This window comes from Dendropsophus ebraccatus, chromosome 1 (genome assembly GCF_027789765.1).
Source record: "Dendropsophus ebraccatus isolate aDenEbr1 chromosome 1, aDenEbr1.pat, whole genome shotgun sequence".
Classification (NCBI taxonomy): Eukaryota; Metazoa; Chordata; class Amphibia; order Anura; family Hylidae; genus Dendropsophus; species Dendropsophus ebraccatus.
In genome coordinates this window covers 94,297,971-94,321,708 of record NC_091454.1, presented here as the reverse complement: position 1 = coordinate 94,321,708, position 23,738 = coordinate 94,297,971, and the positions used below count along the sequence as shown (strand labels likewise).

At 40.5% G+C, this 23,738-nt stretch overlaps 1 protein-coding gene across 7 annotated transcripts in view; it reads left to right on the top strand.

Annotated features, from left to right (window-relative positions):
• The window catches only part of OSBPL8 (oxysterol binding protein like 8), a 171,619-nt gene that overhangs the window by 135,715 nt on the left and 12,166 nt on the right, over window positions 1–23,738 (top strand). For all 7 annotated transcript variants that reach the window (XM_069975413.1, XM_069975431.1, XM_069975405.1 and 4 more), the window contains 12 exons: window positions 759–839; window positions 3,178–3,279; window positions 3,425–3,628; window positions 3,729–3,813; window positions 8,171–8,342; window positions 10,448–10,682; window positions 13,745–13,929; window positions 15,996–16,077; window positions 16,965–17,063; window positions 18,831–18,927; window positions 22,127–22,225; window positions 22,446–22,543. In XM_069975413.1, coding sequence (XP_069831514.1) covers window positions 759–839; window positions 3,178–3,279; window positions 3,425–3,628; window positions 3,729–3,813; window positions 8,171–8,342; window positions 10,448–10,682; window positions 13,745–13,929; window positions 15,996–16,077; window positions 16,965–17,063; window positions 18,831–18,927; window positions 22,127–22,225; window positions 22,446–22,543 — 1,539 coding nt within the window. The remainder of the gene's footprint in view (window positions 1–758; window positions 840–3,177; window positions 3,280–3,424; window positions 3,629–3,728; window positions 3,814–8,170; window positions 8,343–10,447; window positions 10,683–13,744; window positions 13,930–15,995; window positions 16,078–16,964; window positions 17,064–18,830; window positions 18,928–22,126; window positions 22,226–22,445; window positions 22,544–23,738) is intronic.

Below are 23,738 nucleotides of genomic sequence, written 5' to 3'. Positions count from 1 at the left end.
CATATGACTGTAATTGTTCATATTCTTACTTCCACAAGAACATCCATAGATAAAATGTGGAAAGTGACCTCTCTTCCCTCTGTCACTACTATATCGGCGTCAGTATATCATAATTATGGAATGGAGAAATTGGTGGCCCAAAGCCTGGTTAATTATGATTCCTATGTAAAGAAATGGCATTTGTGAGTCAAATATTTTAATACTTCATCAGTGTGTTATTTTCTTATGCTAAAAAAAGTGTAATAAAAAAAAAAAAAAGACAGCGTGAGCGAACAGGAGGCTGCGCAGCAGAGATTATTAATGAAGAAGAGGGAGAAGAAAGCAGTGGTGAGGTGTGGCACAAACACTGAGCCACAACTCCTCTTTGACTCTTCATTAACAGTAGGAGACCCGAGATTGTGCATAATCCACTGTACATACAAATTACCAAAAGGTACCATGCTCATTAGTGGTTATACTGGACTGAGTATAAAAATATAAGTTATTAAGAGTCCTTCTACACCTATACCACCCAGCCTGTATTAATCAACATTGCACCTATTTTTGACAGCAAGGCACAATGTGGTCAACTATATACTCTCCTTTCTCTAACAAAAGAGCTTTGCTTTTTCACAATTCATGTAGGTAAAGGAGCCCAAAGCACTAGTGTCAGCCATGTTCCTACAGCATATTTGGAAGCCACTGACACCAATATATGTAGGGAGATGAGTGAATTAATCTATACCCATAACATAAGCCTTTTCTTTTATTATTTGTAGTCTGAGTCCAAATTATACAATGGATCTGAAAAGGACATTGCCGCAGCCTCCAGTAAACTTACAAAAAAGGAGTCTCTTAAGGTGAGGTATAAACTAGAATATGGCAACTTATATGTAACTCTTCTTGCTGTTTAAAAAAAAACCTTCCCACCAAAATAAACCATTGATTTGTTCTTTTGTAATTTGCTAGTTTCATGTAATATATTGATAGATTAAGGCTACATTCACATGTTTAGTAGTTTTTTAAGACCATATGCTATTCTCTAAAAATAAATTCTGTAAATGCATCTGTAATCCATATTTCTTGTGCACCAGCAAAAAAGAGGAAGGTGATAGTTAAAGAAATGGGAATAGTTTAAAATTATTTACTGTATTTTTTTGAGATGTTACTGCCATTTCATCTGTAAAAATTATAAATTCCACAGAAATTTATAGATGTTCCCAGAGACTTAAAGCTTTTCAGTATTTTTCGCAAATGCAATTTTTATTGATTGCAGATTCGTAAATGTAAAGACAGTGGGAACAGCCCAATTGAAATCAATAGGCCCTAAATTTGTCCTTAATTGCAGATCTGCAATTACAGACAAAACTACAGAACGTGTAAATGTAGCCTTAATTGTCATATCCATCACCATATATAATGTAATTTCATAGAATTCCAGCTGTTGATTATCTGGGTAATTATTATTGTTATTTGAGATCTTTTCTTTGGCAATAAACATCTGTCCCTATCATTAGAAAAAACATATGACATGTCACAAGTTTGCATCTCTGTCTCTGCACAAGATGAGCTTCATTATAAGTCTATGGAGCTTGTCTTGTGCAGGAAGGCGGGAAGAAAAGTGCTTCTCTTAGCCAGGTCTGACTATTTGGACCCAATGTTCCCTCTAAGCTTCAGCCACTGCTGAGCAGAATGGGAACAGAGCTGGAGAATGTCCAAGCAAAGTTGGGCAAACCAAAAGATATAACACAGGAACTTAGTAATGTGGCATAGCTAATTAAATATAGTACAACTGTTGAGATTTGATGCAATATTTGAAATTTTTTGGGGTATTGGTTTACACAGATCAGCATCTTTTAATGATTTCAGTGCAGTTACATCCAGTGACTCACAAAGGGTGTCTTCTCTGATCTGTCTTGTTTACTTTTCCTTTTCCTCTCCAACCTGACCGGGCTTTCTTGAAGTCTTCTCCCAGCCATGAATCCTCTCTTTTGAATCTGCCATAGAAACATTTTAGGCTTCTTGCTCCAACACGTATAGTAGTTAAGCTTCTCTGTGCCCTATATAGTTTCAAGTGTCAAGTGTCCGGTCTTTCTGCACAGTTCCCATATTGTACGAGACTCCTTTCTTTGTACCCCCCCCCCCCCCCATATAGTATAGTGCAGTCCTATATAGTATAGACCTTTCTGTGCAGCTCACCATATGGTGGTATAGGCCTCCTCTCTGCAGCCTCTCTTCCTATAGTATAGATATCATCTGTGGAACCCCCTTCCTTATAGTATAGGTCTCTTCTGTGCAGCCTCCTCCCTTATAGTATAGGTCTCCTTTGTGCAGCTCTGCACCCAATAGTAAAGGCCACCTCCTATGCATCCTGCCTTCTTTAAAGCAGTGCTTCTCAATTCCAGTCCTCTGGCCTCACCAACAGGTCATGTTTTGAGGATTTCCCATACAAAGAACACCTGTGATCATACCTGATGCACTGATGAGTAAATTATATCACCTGTGAAATACTAAGGAAATCCTCAAAACATGACCTTTTGGTGAGGCCTGAGGACTGGAATTGAAAAGCACTGGTTTAAAATCTAGGCCCCAGAGTGCAAGCTTCCCCTATTTAGTATAGGCCTCCTCTATGCAGCCCTAGTAAAAAAAAAAAAAAAAAAAAAAAAATTACCTCCCACGCAACTCTCTGAATGGTTGCAAGGATAAGTTCCCTGGGCAGGTGCCATGACTTTATAGCATCGTGTTGGCCAATTCTGGGGGATCTCAGCCCTGCTTCTCATAGGCTGCAGAGCAGAGGTTCCTGCACTCTGAGAATGAATGGTGAGGAGGGTACTGACAACGCCCGCTCTGCCATTTTGCTTAGTTGTATCTGTGTTTGGAAGAGGATACAGATACAGTGAGCTTTGCCAGATGCTGTTTAGAGATCCCAGAATGAGGTGGCAGCAGCGAGCGGGCCATCCTATTAAACTGTGTGACCGTGCACCGCACAGCCTAAAGGGTACACTGCTCAGACTCTGACTGAGTGAACTGATCAAAACACTTGACTTGTCTCTGCAAAATATTGGAACTTTTTTCTAATGACAGGGACACTTTAATTGACAGATGTAAATGGGGCTTATGGAATATGCATGTGTAGAATATTTTCTTCCTTATCACAAAGTTGTTTTCCCCCTTTTATTCCTTTGTCTATTCTTTTAGGTTCAAAAGAAAAATTATAGAGAGGAGAAAAAGAGGGCTACAAAAGAGTTGCTCAGCACGATCACAGACCCATCTGTAATTGTCATGGCCGATTGGCTAAAGGTTAGACAAGACTAGTCTATGCTTCACATATTTATAATTTATTAGGATTTTATGCATATGTGTGTAATAATACATAATTGCTACTTTATATTATACATTTTAACTTATTTCAACTTCATTATCTCAATGTATGTTTTTTATGTAGATTAGGGGAACATTAAAAAGCTGGACCAAACTGTGGTGCGTGTTAAAACCAGGCGTTCTGTTAATTTACAAAACCCCCAAAAATGGGCAGTGGGTAGGCACAGTACTGCTGAATGCTTGTGAGATCATTGAAAGGCCCTCTAAGAAGGATGGCTTCTGTTTCAAACTCTTTCACCCACTGGAACAATCAATCTGGGCTGTTAAGGTGAGCATTAGCTACAAGATAGCATTTTAACAGTGTTAGTAATGTTTAACATTTCCTAATTTAAAATTGTATGTATGTATTTATTTATTTATATTTTAAGGGTCCCAAAGGAGAAGGAGTAGGATCCATTACTCAGCCCCTTCCAAGCAGTTACTTGATTATTCGAGCTGCCTCAGAGTCAGATGGTAAGCTATGAGAATTTCTACAGGAATGGACATGTTTATATTTACTTACTGTTGATTTACTAACCACATGGGGTAGAAGTTTGTTCCAAGTATCTAATACTCCTTCAGTAAAAAAAAAAAAAAAAAACTTTGGCATTGCTTCTGATGTTCTCCTTCCCTCTTGTATAACTCCTTATTAGACCACCTCCTACCATAACCATGACTAAAATACCCTTAAGTCTTACACTACTGTCTTAACCAGACATTGAATTCAGATGCACCACAAGATCAGTTTTACTATCTTAACTTGCAGTCTTGGCTGTTTTTGCAAGGTGTCTTCTATCCCTGTTATCCATAAGGATTAACTGTTCTTTCTCTGTCTAATCAGTAGATATGTAACTGCTGGGACACCACTAATGCTTTGAATTAAAGGGTTGCAGCCAATGTGTTGCAATTGTAACTCAGACCATTAATGAATTTGTCTACAAATAGTTGACGGAAATAATACAGCATTTAGACCCTCACTGATGTACCCTATTGACAGGGGCGTAGCTAGGATTCATGAGGCCCCATAGCAAAAAGCTGTATGGGCCCCCCTCCCCTACACAGATATATATATATCTATATGTATATATATATGTGTATATATATATATATATATATATATATATATATGTGTGTATATATATATATATATATATATATATATATATATATATATATATATATATATATATACACACACACACATGCACACATACTCTGTGATGTGGCCAAAGGCAGAATCCTATGGTTATATACATAGGTGCAGGAGCAGACTACCTTTTACTTAACCCTCTATTTACTGCAGTGTGTAAGTGACCCAGTGTTCTCTTACATGCTGCAACACAAAAAAGGGCCCTCTTCCACCGGACGATTATCGTTTGCATAATGATTAACGATTTAAAACGACCGCTATTGCGAAAGACCTGAAAATGTTCAGTCATTTCCATGGAACGATAATCGTTACTTATGATCGTAATTGCGATAGTTTTTCTTCGCTATTTCTTCGCTATTGCATTCGTATTTATTGCGAACGACCGAACGATGTCTTATTCAATGCGAACGATTTGCGAACGAGCAACGATAAAAATAGGTCCAGGTCTTATAAAGCGATCAACGATTTCTCGTTCGGTCATCTAAACTATTATCGTTTAGATTCGAACGATTTAACGATAATCTGAACGATAATCGTCCGGTGGAAAAGGGCCCAAAGGGTTAATACCAAAGACAATTAGCTCTCTCCTTCCTACTCCTGCACTGATAACCCCTGATCTCTGCAGGAACTCAGAGGCCAGAGGTTATCAGAGTAATCAGGCAGAGAGCTAATTGTCTTCTGTATCAACCCTTTTTTTTGTTTTGCAGCATGTTAGAGAACACTGGGTCACTTACACACTGCAGTAAATAAGGGGTTAAGCAAAAGGACACAGGAGGCTCTTATCTTCTCTGGGCCCCCTTCCTCCATGGGCCCCATAGCAACCGCCTTCCCTGCCTCTATGGTAGCTACGCCACTGCCTATTGATATGCCACTAAAGTCTGAAGGTGGCCCTACACCTTTAATAACTGTCGACCGAACAGTCGTCCAACTGCCAGTTATTTCTGTCCTCCCCATACACAGGAATGTTTGGAACGGCTAAAAGTTCCTGTGTTCACTATGGGGAGGGGTATGCTGCAGCCAGGCAGCTCTGACTGTGGTTTATCTTTTAGAGAACAAAGGGATTGGAAAGTGATTTTCCATTACAGACGACCCATCTCCGCCAACGACATCTGTCTGTTGACAGCCAGCAAGTGGCGGGTATGGCTGACAAAAGTATAGGGTGTATGTGGACCTTTGGATAAAAAAAAAAAAAAAAATCCCTTTAAACTCAGTCTGCCAGGAAATTTATGCTGCCAAAACTAGAGTATGAGCAGCATGAAATCCTGATATTTAACCTTTTTACTGACAACTGTATTTTACTGAAGCGATCCACTTTGTAGACACTGGGCAAAAGGACATTGGCATACTGCTATGATAAGACAACCCCAAAGGGCAGGGCAGGGCAGTTAAAGTATTTGTGTACCCTAGTTGAATTTTAGTAGATTACCTTGGCCGTGGCACACTTGCTGTGAACAATACATCCGTTAGTATAAACTTGGTTTACTTGAAACGTCTAAGGCCTTATTCACACGTTCCGTAATTTACGGATCCGTATTTCCGTATCCGAGTTAGTGCACATTGAAGTCTATTGGGCTATTCACACGATCAGTAGCAGGAATGGATGAAAATCAATCCGTAAAAAAAAAAAAAGGACATGTCCTAGTGCGGACCCGGTGCGGACCCATATTTTTTTTTTGCGGATCCTCTCATTAAAATCAATTGTTTACGGATTGTAACATGTTGGCATCCGTATTTCCGCAAAAAAATACGGATGAAGTGCATTGAAAAGCAATGAAGTAGTAAAAAAAATGGAATTACGGAAATACGGATGGAATACGGATGTCCAATCCGCAGTTTCTCACGGGTTGTTTCAGGACCAGAAAAAAATACTGAACGTGTGCATAAGGCCTTAAAATGACCATGAATATTTATGATTTTGGATATCATGATATGTCCCTTTTATAAACGGATTAGCTTAATACATTGTAGTTATTGAAACAATATCAGTGGATATTTTTAGCAGAAATTTATGGCCCCATAGTATTTAGAGTGTTAATGTAGAATTGTGTACCTAGCCTTGTTTCTTAAGTATAAAGCTAACTTCTACTGCAGAAGCAACTCTTCTATTTGTTCCTTAATAAATCTGACTTGTTCTATGCACTAGCTTTACATTTTAGGTTGCTTTGTGACATTTATATTGGGTTCTTGTTACTTCATTGTTTAGAGAACCCTTACAGTGTAATATTTTAGTGACACAAACGTTATTTTACTCTTTATGGAGACAGCTGAGAAACTATTTATACCAAGACAGTACATTACTGTGCAAATATACTCGAAGCAGCACATGTTTATAGTTATCCCGCTGGCCAGCGTTCAGCAATCTGCTTGTGTTGTGTAATACAACTGTTAATTGCTTAAAGGGGAAATTGTCATCTTTCTACAGCTCCACAGGCAACAAATGCATGTAATTACTATAAACTGCCGCATCATTTTCTTTAAAACATATGTTCATGAGGGCAGCCATGTTTTACAAAGTACGAACAGGTTCTGTGTTACCATTGTGTCTCTTTTGATCTGTTTATTATTCTTATTTCCTGAACATCTCCCACTCAAAGCTTCATAATGTATTGTACAGATTTACATACATTCCCAGAAATCCAAATATCTATTTCCATATATAAATGTGCATTAAAGCGACTCTGTACCCACAATCTAACCCCTTCTAACTGCTTGTACCTTCTTATAGCTGCTTTTAATCCAAGATCTGTCCTGGGGTCCGTTCGGCAGGTGATGCAGTTATTGTCCTAAAAAACTACTTTTAAACTTGCAGCACTGTGTCAAATTGGCTTGGCCTAGAGTACCCGTGTCCTAGGCTTGCACCGCCTCTCCATCCCTACTCGCAACCCTCTTCACTATTAGGAATGCCCCAGGGCAGGTTTTCTATTCATTACTTATCAGAACACTGCACAGGTGCCTTAACGATCCAGCCCATGTGCAGTATTCAGAAAAGTGATGATTAGGAAAACACCTGCCTGGGGGCATTCCTAATGATGAGGGAGGAGGGACGGAGGGGCGGTGCAAGTCTAATGCACAGACACTCTAGGCCACACCAATTTAACACAGGGCTGCAATTTTAAAAGTTGTCTTTTAGGACAATGACTGCATTATCTGCAGAACAGACCCCAGGAAAGATCTTGGATTAAAAGCAGCTATCTGACGGTACGGGCAGATTATGGGTACAGAATCGCTTTAAAGGCATTGGTTTAACCTAAAAAACAACACAGAGTGCTTATTCTCTACGTTGTGCTCAAAAGAAGACAATCTCTGATTCGGGAGAAGCGGAAACTAGAAATCTGTGCAGAGACCAGGGCATAACTAGTGACCTCTCTCTGCCTGTCAGCGCACTCTGCTCTATTTGCTGCTGCTGGGAACTATATCAACATAGTTGTGCTGATGGGTTTCCTTTGATCTACATTTTGGTGACCTGGTGGTGGAGCTGGTGGGTGCTTGACATTATACACCTGTTGAACTGCGGTTGAATAGATAAGCATTGCTATCCAGAAATGGAAAAAACGATTTTGTTTTTATGTTGCTGTGTTGGTAGCAATCTATGCTTCTGCTGATGGGTAAGCCTTGAGCTAATATGCCAGTAGCACAAGATCCTTTCACACATTTATACAATGTGAATCTTTTGAATACTAGGACGTTGCTGGATGGATGCTTTAGAACTGGCTCTGAAATGCTCCAGTCTATTAAAACGCACCATGATCAGAGAAGGTAAAGAGCATGACCTGAACTCCTCTGGTGAGAATAGCCATGTCAACTTTTACGGCCTTCTGAGGGCAAATAACCTCCACAGCAATGAAAACTTCCAGTAAGTGACTTCCTTCAATTGTTACAAATATGAAACTGAATCGAGTAAGCTCTATGCAATATCTAAGTGATTCCCTTTTTTTGTATTTCACCAAAGCTACAATTTCTTTTATTACCCCGGTCCATAAGAATCCTTCCTCCAGCATAGTGTCAATGTTTAAAGTAATAGCTCATTTTTGTGTCAGATTTTTGTCTCATAAAAATCTGGTCCATTGTGTACTCAGTAGGTGACCTATTGTTTAAATCAAATTTTTATATTAAAGCAAATCTGTAACCCCTCCTTCCAAACCACTGGTACCATTCTTTTAGTGATCATAAATCATAGCCAGTCGTGTCTTTTAAAATGCGCCTGGTGCCATGAATCTTGTAAAAGTTATTCTTCACCAGAGGTGTCAATCAGGTGTGTCATAGAGCATCTGTTGTTCTCTCCCCCTTAGATAAGCTCCCTTTCTTCTATTCAGCGCTAATAGAAATCCTGTGCATGCACCAGAACATTCCGTTTGTACCACAGAAACAACAGCTCCCAAATGCTGGTGAAGAGGGCACAGATAAACTGACATGGTAGCCTAGAACAAGCAGCGTCAGTGCGCCAGCATCGCTGCAGATCGTTCTGGCCTAGTGCACGGATGCTCTAGGCCACACCTCATTGACACGCCATTGTTGAAGAATAAAAGATAAATTTTACAAAAACCACAGCATCAGGTACACAACCAGCTAGGATTTCTGATCACCAAATGAACAGTGTCAGTGGTTTCGGTATATGGATACAGATTTGGTTTAACGTGTAACTATCATTGTAAACAAATTTGCAGAAATCAATAATACTACAAGTGATTATAAGAAACTCTAATATGTTTACTAGGCAAAAGAACTTCCTTCTTTACTACTTATCTGCTTATTATGAAGGCAAAGTTGTCTACATTATAGAGAAGAATAGGGAAAATGTGTTTACACTGCCCATTATAGAGGGGGGAGGGGGGAGTGAGCAGCAAGCGGAGAGAACCAGCCCTGCGGCTTATAGACTGTCTGGCCACAGAAAACGTTGGATTCCCAGGTCAGGCTGCTCGGTGCTTGTCTGGGAACTTGGTCAGGAAAGATTGCAGGATATTGTCCTGTGCTGACTCCTATACTGCAAACTGCACGGGTTGGTTCTCTCCCCTTCCTGCTCACTCATCCCCCTCGGCCCATCCTCCCTCCATATCTGTGTTATAGGATAATCCTACAGTTTTCATTTTGTCTAATATGACAGTTCCTGTTCTGTACAGGTCACAGGTGAAACCAGTATAAAGATAGGTCAGAGCTCAGCCCCCCACTTCCTATAAAATGACATCTGCACAGGTCACAGAACATGCCTATTAAATGTTTGTTATTGTGAATAGGGTCTGCTCCATACTACTTTGCCTGTATGCAATAGGTTTGCCGTAAAACATATCTCTAAATGCTATTAAAAGCCGCTCTGCCAAGATGGCTGCCCATATAATACCCTTTAGAAAATAAACACAAATTAGAAAAAGGAATGCTACGTGTACACGAAACGATAATTCACCCGATCGTACGATTAACGATGTCGGAGTAACAATTATTTTTTTCATAACAATCAGCGTTTAGACGGTACGCTATATCGTATGGAAAATTCGTTTTGCGATCGCTTAAGCCTATCTCACACGTTGGTTAAATCGGCGACTGACTGTTCACACGGAACGATCTGCAAATTTTTTGCGAGCGATCAACAACGATTTAAGAAGTTGAGAAGTCAAAATGAACGATTTCTTGCTCGTCGTTTGATTGTTTGCAGCGTTTACACGTATGATTATCGTTCGAATTCGATCGTTATCGTGCGAATTCGCATGATAATCGTTCCGTCCAAACGCAGCAGAACATTTCATAATCTGTCCCTAATCAGTAAGACAATCAATCAGTAAAACAAGTCTAGGCGACATTCTGGTGGATTGTTTTGTGCAGCTTTATTAATTGCTAAGTCTGTTTCATTTTTAAAACCACTTACAATGGTGCATTTTTGTTGTCCACGTTCTTTGCATACTGTATATCACCTTTATAATCATGAAGTGCTCCATGTGAGGTAATGTTTTATTCAACTTTGACTAGGTTGAATGACAGTGAAATTGAAAGACAGCACTTTAAAGACCAAGACACCTATTCTGATAAATCCGATAAGGACATTGACCATGACCATGAGGAGTCTGACAACGATGGGCTCAAAAGTGAGGAGAGTGACAGTGACACTTCAGAAAGACAAGATGACTCCTTCATTGATCCTGAACCTTCTGATCTAATTAAGGAAACCACATACTTAGAAGAAGACACTGAAGAGCTTGGAGAGGTGAGCAGGATGTTTTTAGCACACTATGTAGCATTGGTCTTAGCAGACAGACCCAAACAGTATTCTTCTCCTTAACTTTTTGTGAGGCATGATATTGTGCTTGGAATACAAATCCCAGGTGCAAAGGGATCACAGTACTTTTAAGCGAATGTACATTCACTTTAAGTGCAGCATATCAATAGAATGGAGCCAGCACCACCCGGGGCTAAAGCTCTGAAGGCGGGCCAGCCCGTTCCCCCGCCCATCTGTGATCTGGCTCCATTAGAATGAATGGAGACGCTTCACAGAAGACGAGGGGGGGGGTCCTCCTACTGGGGGAGGGCTGGCCCACGTTCAGTGCTTTAGCCTCGTTCGGTGACCGGCGGTGTGCGCAGGAACCGGGCCACAGTTCGAAAAAAAGGACTGCGGCACCGGCTTCCCCGTCCCGGCGACATTCTATTGATATGCTGCGCTTAAAATGAATGTACCTGATTGATATTTTAGTCTGTCTTATAACTTCATTAAAATAAATGTATAATTTTTAATTTACACAAAATGTTATATTGAGTGGCAGCAGTAAAGGGTGACATGGGCCTCTCTGCTGCTACAAACGTTTGTGTTTGGAACTGCAAGGCTGTCTAAACCCCAGTCTCGGCTCCATTGCTTTGATCTAGTGCAGGGGTGTCAAACTCAAATACAAAGTGGGCCAAAATTCAAAAATTGGACAAAGTCGCAGGCCAACCTTGATAACTAATGAACTGCGAATGCAGCGGTCCTGGCACTGTCAGAGCAGCGTGCAGTGTTCCTGGCACTGTCAGTGCTGTGAGTCAGTGGTATGATAAATTCCTATGATATGATTAAACCCAAACCCATGTAATAGTCAACCCCCCCAATATTGCCCCATGTTGTAGCCAACCCAACCAAAATTGCCCCACATATTAGCCAGCCCTCCCAATAGTGCCTTAATAGTAGCCAGCCCCCCAAGTGTCCCATATAGTAGCCAGCCCTCCCCAATAGTATCATATATTGTAGTCTCATATAGTAGCCAGCCCACTCCGTGGTCTCATATAGTAGTCAGCCCCCCCCCCCCGTAGTCTCATATAGTAGCCATTCCTCCCCATATTCTCTTATAAAGAAGCCAGCCCTCCCCATAGTCTCTTATATAGTAGCCAGCCCACCCTGTAGTCTCCTATAGTAGCCAGCCTTCCCAATAGTGGCCAAATAGTAGCCAGCTTCCCCCCCTCACATATTAGCCAGCCCTCCCCTGTAGCCTCACATATTAGTCAGCCCTCCCCTGTAGCCTCCCATATTAGCCAGCCCTCCCAGAAGTGCCCAAATAGTAGTCAGACCCCCTAGTGTTTCATATAGTAGCCAGCCCTCCCCAATAGTCTCTAATATAGTAGGAAGCCCTCCCCAATAGTCTCATATAGTAGTCAGCCCTCCAATAGTCTTTTATATTAGCTAGCCCTCCCCAGTAGTCTCATATAGTAGCCATCCCTCCCCATAGTCTCTAATATAGTAGGCAGCCCTCCCCAATAGTCTCATGTAGTAGTGAGCCCTCCCCCATAGTCTCTTATATAGTAGCCAGCCCTCCCCAGTAGTCGCATATAGTAGCTAGGCCTCCCCCATAGTCTCATATAGTAGCCAGCCCTCCCCTTTAGTCTCTTATATAGTAGCCATGGCAGGCCAGATGTAATTCAAACTCTGAATTGCCTGGCAGGCCAAAAATAATGCCACCAGGGGCCAGATTTGGCCCGCGGGCCAGAGTTTGACATGACTGATCTAGTGCTATAGATACAGAGCAGATTGCCCCCTTATATTATACAGTATTCTATCTAGAATATACAATGTCTCAATCGCTGGTGATTACCATCACCAGTCACTCTGCTAGTGCCTCTAGCAAAACAAGCACAGCTTTACAGAGACAGCCGAACACAGCGGTACTGACAGGCAGCTTCCCACATTGTATTGTACATTCTAATCTGATACTGCCGATTTGTTCAGCTGCAGTGGAGTTTTGATCTCTCATAATAGAATAGTACTCCTTGAGGTGTAAAGCTTGTTTATCAGTTAACTGTTAACTGCACCAAAACATATTACACTGTAAAACTGTCAAAAATTCTACAATTACTGAAAGGGAACCTTTCACCATGAAAATGCTCTCTAAGCTATTGCCATCATGTTATAGGGCAGGAAGAGCTGAGCTGATTGATGTATATCTTTATGGGAAAAGATTTAGTATGAATTGTAATATCTGATGTCCATTGAGCGACACAGACACTGTCTTAACACAGAATAAGCAGGGACTTCAATCAATTCAAGTTATACAGATATATAACAGTCTGCTCAGTTCTGCTCTATAGTATGATGTTGCTAAATTAGATAGCATTGTCTAGTCGACAAGGTCCCTTTAATGCTTCAAGGCGTACATGTCTACTATGAGGGACCTATACTCCATGTCAGCTGATAAACCCTCTATGTCCAGTGATTAGAGTTGTCCTGTGTCCTTGACTTTTCCCTAAAACTGTCTGTTCTACAGCACCTATTGACTTGGGTTACCTGTCATGAAGAGTAAATACAGATGATAGAGTGGTTGCTTTGTAAAGATTTGCACAGACTTCTACTGAGAAGTGGGAGGATCAGCAAGTTCTGTATACTTGCATTGTCTAGAAAGATTTATAGTTTAAATCTGTGGTGTATCGCACAGCTTGATATTTTATGCATAAATACTCATTTCACTCATGCTTGTATGTTGTGTTCTGTTTCAAAATTTGAAGAAACGCTATGACATTCCAGCAACTGTGTAGGGAGAAGTGTGGGTAGCTCTATAACCTTACCCGCAGTACTTGCCTTATTTTGCTTGTTTTTGGGATCTTGTTTTTCCCCCTCTAGCAAGAATGCTACTCTGTGGCCCAGTGATTTTTGGATTCTTCCTGCATAAATCTAGGCATTGTATTCATAACAAACAGGGATGTTGTGAGACAAATAAACATGATGGAGATTACTTTATATGCTAGAATTGTTCTTTTGTAAAAGCTTCATAATCATACCTTGTCTTTTTTTTTTTTTTTTTTTTTTTTAAGGCTGGTGAAGCATCACAAACAGAAACTGTATCAGAAGAGCACAAGAGTCTAATCTGGACTTTACTAAAGCAGGTTCGACCAGGAATGGACTTGTCCAAAGTAGTGTTACCTACCTTCATACTGGAGCCCCGCTCTTTCTTAGACAAGCTATCTGATTATTATTATCATGCTGATTTTCTGTCTGAGTAAGTGGGAGAGCCTCTGATTCATTACCATAAAATGTCTCATATGTGACCTATTGTTTGAATTCAGTTCTTTAATTTTTGGTGATGTTTAATCCAAGGTTTTCATTTTACTATCTAAATTTCAACCCGATCGTAAAATCATTATTGGAATCAGGACACCAAAGGCTACAAAATCATATAAAATTCAATTTTATACTGACCACAAGTTTTCCCACTACTACGCATCCAATTAGGCTTTTTTTTAGTTGGCTGCATGGAAATTACCTAATTTTTCTTACTATTATAAACTCCATGAAACATGTGCTGTTTTTTGAATATCAGAGAGTTTTTCTCTTGGGTTGGTACTAGCCAAGGTCATTACTGCATCCATCTGGTTTACAAATGTATATTTTTACCACTCACGGAACCTTTAAAGTGAAGCTGTCAGCAGGTTTGGGTAAATAAACCTCATATTTCCGGCGCCACTCTTCTTTCCTTAGTTGGTCCAGCAGTTTTCTATAACTTTAATCAAACAGAAATATGTAAATTAGGGCATAAGGAGCACTGGGAGCTTTCCTTGGCCCCCAGAACTCCGCTCAACCCATCCACCTCTTCCTTCGGTCACGCCTATCTATTCATATTTTTTTATATATATAAGCAGGCTGGTCTTTTGGTAAGCATGACAGAAGAAAAAAGTAGACAGGCCGAGCAGTTGTCTCTGGGGCCAAGGAATGCCTGCAGTGCATTCATTTGCACGAACCTGCTGATAGTTTCCCTTTATAGTGCAGTATGCCTCCTAATGGAATGGTTGGAAAGCTCATAGTATTATTGTTGGTAGAAACGTTATGTCTAAAATAGCCTGAAATTTCTATGTTTAGTGACCACCTACAAGTACGTCAACTTTCTAGTCAAACTCAGTGAAGCAATACCAAAACGCAACCTAGCTATTTTTTAGCCATACTCGTCACACAATTGGGAACATTTTCTGCTTATAGCCCATAGTTGATGATTTTCCACAGTCTTCCTGTAAATGATAGTTCTTAGAATTAGTGTAATTCTGCTTATTCCCTTGTTTATAAAGTAAATAACTATGTTGCTTGAGTTTGCATACAAATAAGATAATCATGGAGGTGACTGTGCGTAGCTAAAACCAACTATAAATCCTTTCTGAAACTTACAAAGCTAACGTTTTCCTAAATGTTAATGAATTTAATTCTGAACATTCTGCACTTGTTTGTCCATTATTTAAAGGTTCTTGTATGCTTCATATGCCTGTTGGCCAAACCCGTTGTGTGCAGTGGGTTCAGCCATTAGTATAACATGTATGGGGCTCTCCTGAGACTCCACCAGCATCATCTGTCAGTAGAATCTCATGAGAGTCCCATACACTTTAAATAACAGTCTGATATGATGGAAAATCCCTGCCTAATCCTGATTGCGTGGCTAACAGTTATTGAAGGTATACACCAACCTTTACATTTATAGCATGTAGAATTTACAGGGGTTTGCCAATTTAAAATTTTTTGTCCCCTATCAGCATGAGATCCCAGGGTGTCCGACTTTCGGGTCCTTCAGGGATCTCTGTATCTGTGCCCCAACTCCTTTGTTTTTAATAAAGCAGCAGGTCGGCACGGCTCTATTCATTCTTTATGGAGGGGCCGGAGAGAACAGATAACAGCACTGAGCTTTGTCCTTTAGGGGATAAGGGGACAAGTATTTTTAAATTGGATAACCCCTTTAACATATGTTACATTCCTATTCTTTCACTGCTATAAAGTGTGAAGGCCAGGTGTGTCTTTGGTGTATGTGTGACCTTTTAAAGGGATTGTTTTACATTATTTTGGCTTATCTGCAATACCAACACAGTCCATGGACAGAAGGGATGCAGTTTCTGACAAAGCGCATATGCTTTTTTTCTAATCTTGGAAAAGCCCCTAAAGAATAAAAAAAAACACAGAACTGGCCTCTGTGTAAAAAAATAAAAATAAAAAAATTTATCTTAGTCATTTTGTACCTCCCAATTTTACTTACAAGCTAGACATGATATCAGTGCACCATTTCTGATTTAGTGTTTGTGCTTTTGCTAGGGCGGCATTAGAAGAGAACGCATATAGTCGGATGAAGAAAGTTGTCAAGTGGTATCTTTCAGGATTCTACAAGAAACCAAAGGTTTAAATTTTGTTGTACTTATCCTTATCCTTACATACTTAGGCTGGGTTCGCACTACGTATATTTCAGTCAGTATTGTGGTCCTCATATTACAACCAAAACCAGGAGTGGATTAAACACAGAAAGGCTCCGTTCACACAATGTTGAAATTGAGTGGATGGCCGCCATTTAATGGCAAATATTTGCAGTTATTTTAAAACAACGGCTGTTATATTGAAATAATGGCAGTTATTTACTGTTATATGGCGGCCATCCACTCAATTTCAACATTGTGTGGACAGAGCCTTTCTGTGTTTTTAATCCACTCCTGGTTTATTATGTATATTTGATTTTTACTTTTTCAGTAAATACAGTAGTAAATGTGTCTGGACTCTTTCTATGTAGTCTTCCTTAAAAGATAAATTCTCCGTTACGCTATTTGCCAGCTCCGATTGTGGACGGTGTGTGTGTGTGTGTGGGGGGGGGGATTACAAAATTCTAAAAACATATAGGGTAGATTTATCAAGCAGTTTTATAGTAAGATTGTTGCACATAACAACCAATCAGAGTTCGACTTTTAACTATTAATAAGCTCTGGTAATGAAAGCTGAGCTCTGATTGATTCCAGTTTGATAAATCTCCCCCATTGTCCCTATGACTTCGTCTGTGTCTCTTTTAATATTAGAAACTCTCCGGATGGTCTTACAAGCAGAAGACTTCGGTTTTTTTCTTTTATTACACCAAAATAAATATTATTTTGAGTTTAGGGGATTGAAAAGGACATTTTTGCAACCAATGGGAGGTCAGGTAGTTTGTTACTCCCATTGAACATGTAATAAATGCCAGTACTGTACATTAAATGCAGGACCTAATCTCTTACTTGCTTTTCTTCATCATTTCATGTGTAGGGCCTGAAGAAACCATACAACCCTATTCTAGGAGAAACATTTCGCTGTTTGTGGATACATCCGAAAACCAGTAGCAAGACCTTCTATATTGCTGAGCAGGTATGGGCTGTGTCTTTAACCCCAGTCTGTGTTGAGCAATATTGATATTTTATTTTGCCTGTTGGATCAGAACATATTTAGCAGCGTATTTAAGAAACCCCCCTCCCAAATGTTCTAAAATTAAGTGAACATACAGAGAAAAAAATAATTTCCCACCTTTTCAGTCCATTGTGGAGTTACATCGGATTCGCTGCTGTTCCTTACTGGTCTGTGTATACAGGCTGCCAGAAATGACATGCCATACCCAGTTGTGGTACCAGTAAGTACAAAGCTTGACCACTGAGGGCACTGATTGTTTGTAGCAGTCACAGACTGCTTTGATACATAATCTCTGGCTGCCATACCACCTACACTGGATTGGCAGAGATGAGTTGCCAATTTTCCCCAATAAAGTAGAAAATCCACAATAAAATCTGCAAGCAATATATTGTGACTTTTTCTGCAGATTACCATCAAATCTGTAGCAGAATCCGCAACTATAGATTTTAAAACTACAGATTTTTTAATTTTTTTAGCTTTAGCTTAAAAATAGAAAATAGATACCAGAAGGTGTGTTTATCATTATAAACAGTCAGCCGTCATTATAAGACAACATCCGTATTTTGTCTAAAAAAAGATAACTTGGAAACATAGCCTGAATTCTTGGAGGTATGGTCTTCACTAAAAATAAACAATATTCTACATAAAACTTATTCCAGATCCAACTTCCTGGGAGAGCAATAGACAGATCGGCTTGGATGGACCCATGTTTGTTTGTTTTTTAGCTTCTCAAACAACTTTTGAATCCCGACTGCTTGCAGGGCATGTCCTGCATTTTATGAAAACACGCTATAACATTCTTTGGTCTGTAGCAAAATCCATTATCAACCTAAAATATTACTTTAAAACCACAAAACCTATAAAACCTTTATTCTACTGAGAGAATGAGAAATTTCTATTAACACATCATTGTTGAGGTAACAACTGTCGTCTTCCTTAGTCCTCTATGTGATATGCAAACCAACACCATAAATAGATGGAGAAATGAGATTGCTTTCTTCAGACAAACCATATATTCATCATAGCCAATGCAGTTTGGTGATTCATCATTAGTTATCACTCATCCCATCCTCCATGCTGTGATGACGTTTTTGGTCACTGCAGCCTTGCATTCCTCTGTTTTAGGTGTTATTGCTGTTTTATTGCTGTTGTCTATATCGAAAATCCTATTTCATTCAGCTGATTAACAGTTCTTTCACAAACACTGACTTCTTTTTCCCCATTTGTCTTTCTTTTAGGTTTGTTTATATTGTATTTTCCTACTGCTTTGAGCTTCCTATCTTGGCCCTTTGATGTATTCCCTTTTGTTTTCCTATTCTAGCTTTTCCATTTTGTTTATATTTGCACCAAATTTTATACACAGTTGATTTTTGTCTTTACAGTTCACTTACCTGAATTTTCTTAATCACATTGTGAACCCCTAAAGAGAGAAATACACCTTTGTTTCATGTTTTAATTAAAATCACATGATTATTCCATGATTATGATAATTATGATTCCTTAATAGAATTTACTGTTATTTGTTTGAGGCATGTTTCATGAAGTCCAGTTATTAACAAATATTGTTTTTGTGATTTGTACATTGGTTATAAAATTAAAATCTGGGATACAATCCTGTATTCATGGAGATTCCATTATTTTGCCTACAGTAGGGTTGTAATAGTGGTTTTCTTAGCAAAATATTTCTTGGCAACATATTTTGAAAAATGTTCTTTACTATTTTACTAGGTTTCCCATCATCCACCTGTGTCTGCTTTTTATGTCAGCAATCGAAAAGATGGATTTTGTCTCAGTGGGAGTATTTTGGCCAAATCAAAATTTTATGGTAAGTTATGGTTCTATGACCCTGACATGAGTTAGTAAGGAGGGACTATGCTTGGCTGAGGGTTCTGCCCCTTGTTTTTTTCAGCCATTGGCAGTCTTGGCTCCTGAATCCCAAGTGTTTTATTAATGTAAGACTCTTATTACACGGAACAATAATCGGCCAAATTGGTCTGATTATCGCTCCATGTAATAAATACAACGATCAGCCGATGACAACGATCATCGGCTGATCGTTGATATAGGTTTGGACCTATTCTCGTCGGGCGCCGACCGCGCACCGCTACGTGTAATAACGGTGCACGGCCGGCGACTGACGATATACATTACCTATCCATGTTCCAGGGCTGATGCTGCGGTCTTTTTCTTCCTGGATCCGGCAAGCTCTAGCTTCAGAGTGGCCTGCCAGCTGACAGGCCGCCCGGCCAATCACAGGCCGCGGCGGTCCCAGCCTGTGATTGGCTGAGTGGCCTGTCAGCTGACAGGCCACTCTGAAGTTAGAGCGCGCGGGACCCGTGGAGAAGAAGACCGCAGCAGCAGCCCTGGAACGTGGATAGGTAATGTATATAGTTAAAGCGCAACTATAAAATATTTTTACAATCTAGTTTAGTTAGTTTATAAAAAATTATAAAAAAAAGAATTTTTGCAATTTAGATTAATTACGTAAATTGAACCGTTTTTTAAATATATGAAGCAGAATGTCCCCTCATCTGTGTGTTTGTCTCTCTGCTACTTGTGCAAAACTGTCCAGTCCTGCTGAAAATCCGTACAGTGCCTGAGGAGCAGTTAGGTACGGGCTGTCAGCAAGTCACATGACAGGCAGTGAGGAGGAGTCTCCTGATCATGCTGCTGTCCCTGCTGGAGCTGGGTGATTGTTACCAGGCTGTGTGGTAAGCAGCAGACCCCAGCTCTCCTTCCTGACATGTGCTCCGGTGTCTGGTGACAGGTCAAACACCGGAGCACACAGAAGTAGTAGAGCTCCAGTCCCCTCCCGCCCCTCCCCTGCTTCCTCTCACCCTGCACTGGACGGCAGCCCCCTCCTCTGCAGCTCAGGCTCCTCTCCGGTATCTCTGAGTGTTATGGCCCCCTCCCCCGACTCCTGCACTTTGCTTCCATGTGCTCTGGTATCTGTAAGAGCACACAGACAGAGGAGCGCTCCGGTCCCCTCCCTCCTCCGGTCAGCCTGACACCCTTTCAGTGCTGGTGCTCTCCTGTAGTAAGCAGGAGAGCAGTGCTGTCCTATGTGCTCCTGTCAGGTATCAGAGCACAGAGGGAAGAGTGCTGTGCTCCCCCAGCCCTCACTCCCCTGCATAGTGTCCCACACCTTACTGTAATGCAGCCCTGTATCTAATCCCACTGTGTGGGATACCACCTACAGGGGTGCTGTATCTAATCCCACCCTCCAGTGTGTGTGATACCATCTGCTCTGATGCTGTATCTAATCCTACCGTCCAGTGTGCGATACCATCTGCTATGATGCTGTATCTAATCCCACCGTCCACTGTGTGCGATACCATCTGCTAAAATAGTGTATCTAATCCCACCGTCCAGTGTGTGCGATACCAACTGCTATGATGCTGTATCTAATCCCACCGTCCAGTGTGTGCGATACCAACTGCTATGATGCTGTATCTAATCCCACCGTCCAGTGTGCGATACCATCTGCTATGATGCTGTATCTAATCTTACCGTCCAGTTTGTGTGATACCATCTGCTATGATGCTGTATCTAATCCCACCGTCCAGTGTGTGCGATACCATCTGCTATGATGCTGTATCTAATCCCATTGTCCAGTGTGTGCGATACCATCTGCTATGATGCTGTATCTAATCCTACCGTCCAGTTTGTGCGATACCAATTGCTAGGATGCTGTATCTAATCCCACCGTCCAGTGTGCGATACCATCTTCTATGATGCTGTATCTAATCCCACCGTCCAGTTTGTGCGATACCAACTGCTATGATGCTGTATCTAATCCTACAGTCCAGTTTGTGTGATACCATCTGCTATGATGCTGTATCTAATCCCACCGTCCAGTGTGTGCGATACCATCTGCTCTGATGCTGTATCTAATCCCACCGTCCAGTGTGTGCGATACCATCTGCTCTGATGCTGTATCTAATCCCACCGTCCAGTGTGTGCGATACCATCTGCTATGGCGCTGCTCAGCAGCCAGTGGATGGAGGTACCCAGCAAGATGAGAGAGATAGGGAGGCCACGCCCACTTTCAGACAGAAGAACAAGCCCACTATCTCTCAACCAGGAGAAAAATTCATTTATTATTCTGAGCCAAACAACTGGGGATATCTCAGCAACCGCACAAGATAGGAACGCAGTTTAGGGCTCTTTTAAAAGGGTAACACGTGGGCTTTTTATTTGAGAAATTTAATTTTTTGGCTACTGAAATTATAGTTACGCTTTAAGCAAGGGCTGCAAGGACATCGGTAACGATGTCCCTGCAGCCCTTGTTTAACGATTATCGGGCCGCGTAATAGGTCCAGTAAACAAGCGACGATCTAGCAGATCGTGCTCGTTTACAGGTATTATCGGGCCCCCATCGGCCCATGTAATACCACCCTAACAGTGCAGCAAAATTTGCTTCACAGTTGGGAGTGGTGTAATGATAATGAGCATGCTATGCTCATTTTATTCTATCTTCTGCAGTTGCTGTGCTGACGTTCCCAATCCCGCGCTAGTCTCTGCTTCTTCCAGGTCCCTGTGCTGTCCTAACGCTCTAGGAACTGGACTGCCTTGGTCAGCTGTGAGGGCCAGTTCCGGTTGGATTGGAAAAATGCTGCAAGAATCTAGGAGTAGAAACCAGTGAAGGGTGTTGGTGTGTCAGCTGTAGGGGAGCATAGCATGTTTATTATTTTTAAACCATCCCCAGCCATGGAGCAAATTTAGTTTTCCATGGACAACTCCATGTTCATTATTTGAACAATTGTAATCAACTACAACTGTTGTCCTATTTTTTGTGTGCACTACCATTCAATTTCCCATCGACTTCAATTATTATTACATTATTATATTGAAAATTCGACTGTTTTAACCTCAAAATTATGAATGTATTTTTCTTTTATTTTACTGTTTAAACATTGCATAAGAGTTGTTGTTAAAAAAATATATATATTTCATGAACTGATATAGCATAAAACGTCTCAGAACTTCATCATTCTATAACATCAGTGCTTTCTTTCCTAAAGGTAATTCATTATCTGCTCTCCTAGAAGGAGAAGGAAGACTGACGTTTCTTAACAGAGGAGAGGACTATACCATGACTATGCCATATGCCCATTGTAAAGGTATCATTCTCACCAGTCAAAAGTGTCTTGTGTTTTGTGACATGATATGAGCGCAACTCAAACGTGCTTGAGTCCGATCATTTGGCTATTGCTTACCAGTAACTGAGGAAGTTGGATGCAGCCCTAGGGAGTTCGGGAAACCTTGGATACAGCCTATGGCATGCTCGAGTTGTGCTAATCTATAGTAAATATACAAATTATGTTACTTTTATCTGCATAGGCATCCTGTATGGCACAATGACACTTGAGCTTGGAGGAAACGTCACCATCACATGTGAGAAAACTGGTTACAGTGCCATTCTAGAGTTTAAACTTAAGGTATGTATGCCCTACTTTTCTTACGCACTAAGTGGCCAGTTTATTGGTAATGCATTCAGACTATAGCAGCATCTACCCACTAAAGGAATCTACGTTATTCAATGTCTGATATAGCACGTTATTCAATGTCTGATGGTAATATGTCAAAATGACACTATTTGTGATGTGAAGAGGAGCTGAATCAACCATCACTAATAAAGAAAACTGCCCCCCCCCCCAAAAAAAACCAAAAAAAAAAAACATCCAGTGTTGAGATCTTTAAATGGAATTGAATTGTTGAACACTGGTAATCCATGAAATGGATGTCTTCCAATTTCCTCTAAGATTTTCTGGTTTGCTTCAACTTGTTGGAGTACTGGAGCTGCTGACCTCATGGATTTTTTTCAAGCTGTTAAAAGTAACATGAAGAAGATGTTATGCACTGAAGAACACATGCAATGACCCTGATAATGTGAATTACCACTGTCTGCTGATTTCTTATTTTGCTGCCTCATAATGAAATATGATTGGACCAGGAATAGAATGTGCCTGACTGTTCAGATGCAGCTTATCTTGTCTCCAGATAATATTCCAGTTGAAAAATATAGTCCTGATCCCAGTGGGTTACAGCCTTTCATAGTACAGCAGCTGTGTGCTCACTGGGGGAAGGATTATTTCAGCAACAATGCATGACTATGGAACATGCACAGAAATTGAGCAGAACAACAACGACCAGTCCATTCCCAAGAATAATGGGATCTGCTATGCGTCTCATTCTGTTATGCCCATGACAAATGGCCAAAGAAGCTGCAATCTGTATATTAGATATAAATTAGCCACTAAGTGTAAATTTGCTATGGAAGTTCACTGTTCTGTATCTTTAATTCTTTAATTTATGTTAAGTCCATCTGCTTTATTCCTGCGGCTGACAAAAAAACAAACAAACAATAAAACCATATAGGACTACAAGGTACGTATCGGTTTGCTGTCCAGACACAGTTCCTATTGACAGATTTTTCAAGGAAGCCTGCAGAACTTCTTAACAGTTCAGATGGTTATACATGGCAGTAAAGCTTAGATTATCTGCTTTTTCTGCATATATCATACTACCGCTCATTTGGCTTACTTAGAATTGATGGATGTCACCATCAATTATTTTTTGCTGTCCTATGCTCTACATGCATGCTATATATCTGCTTGTTGTAGTATTAATAAT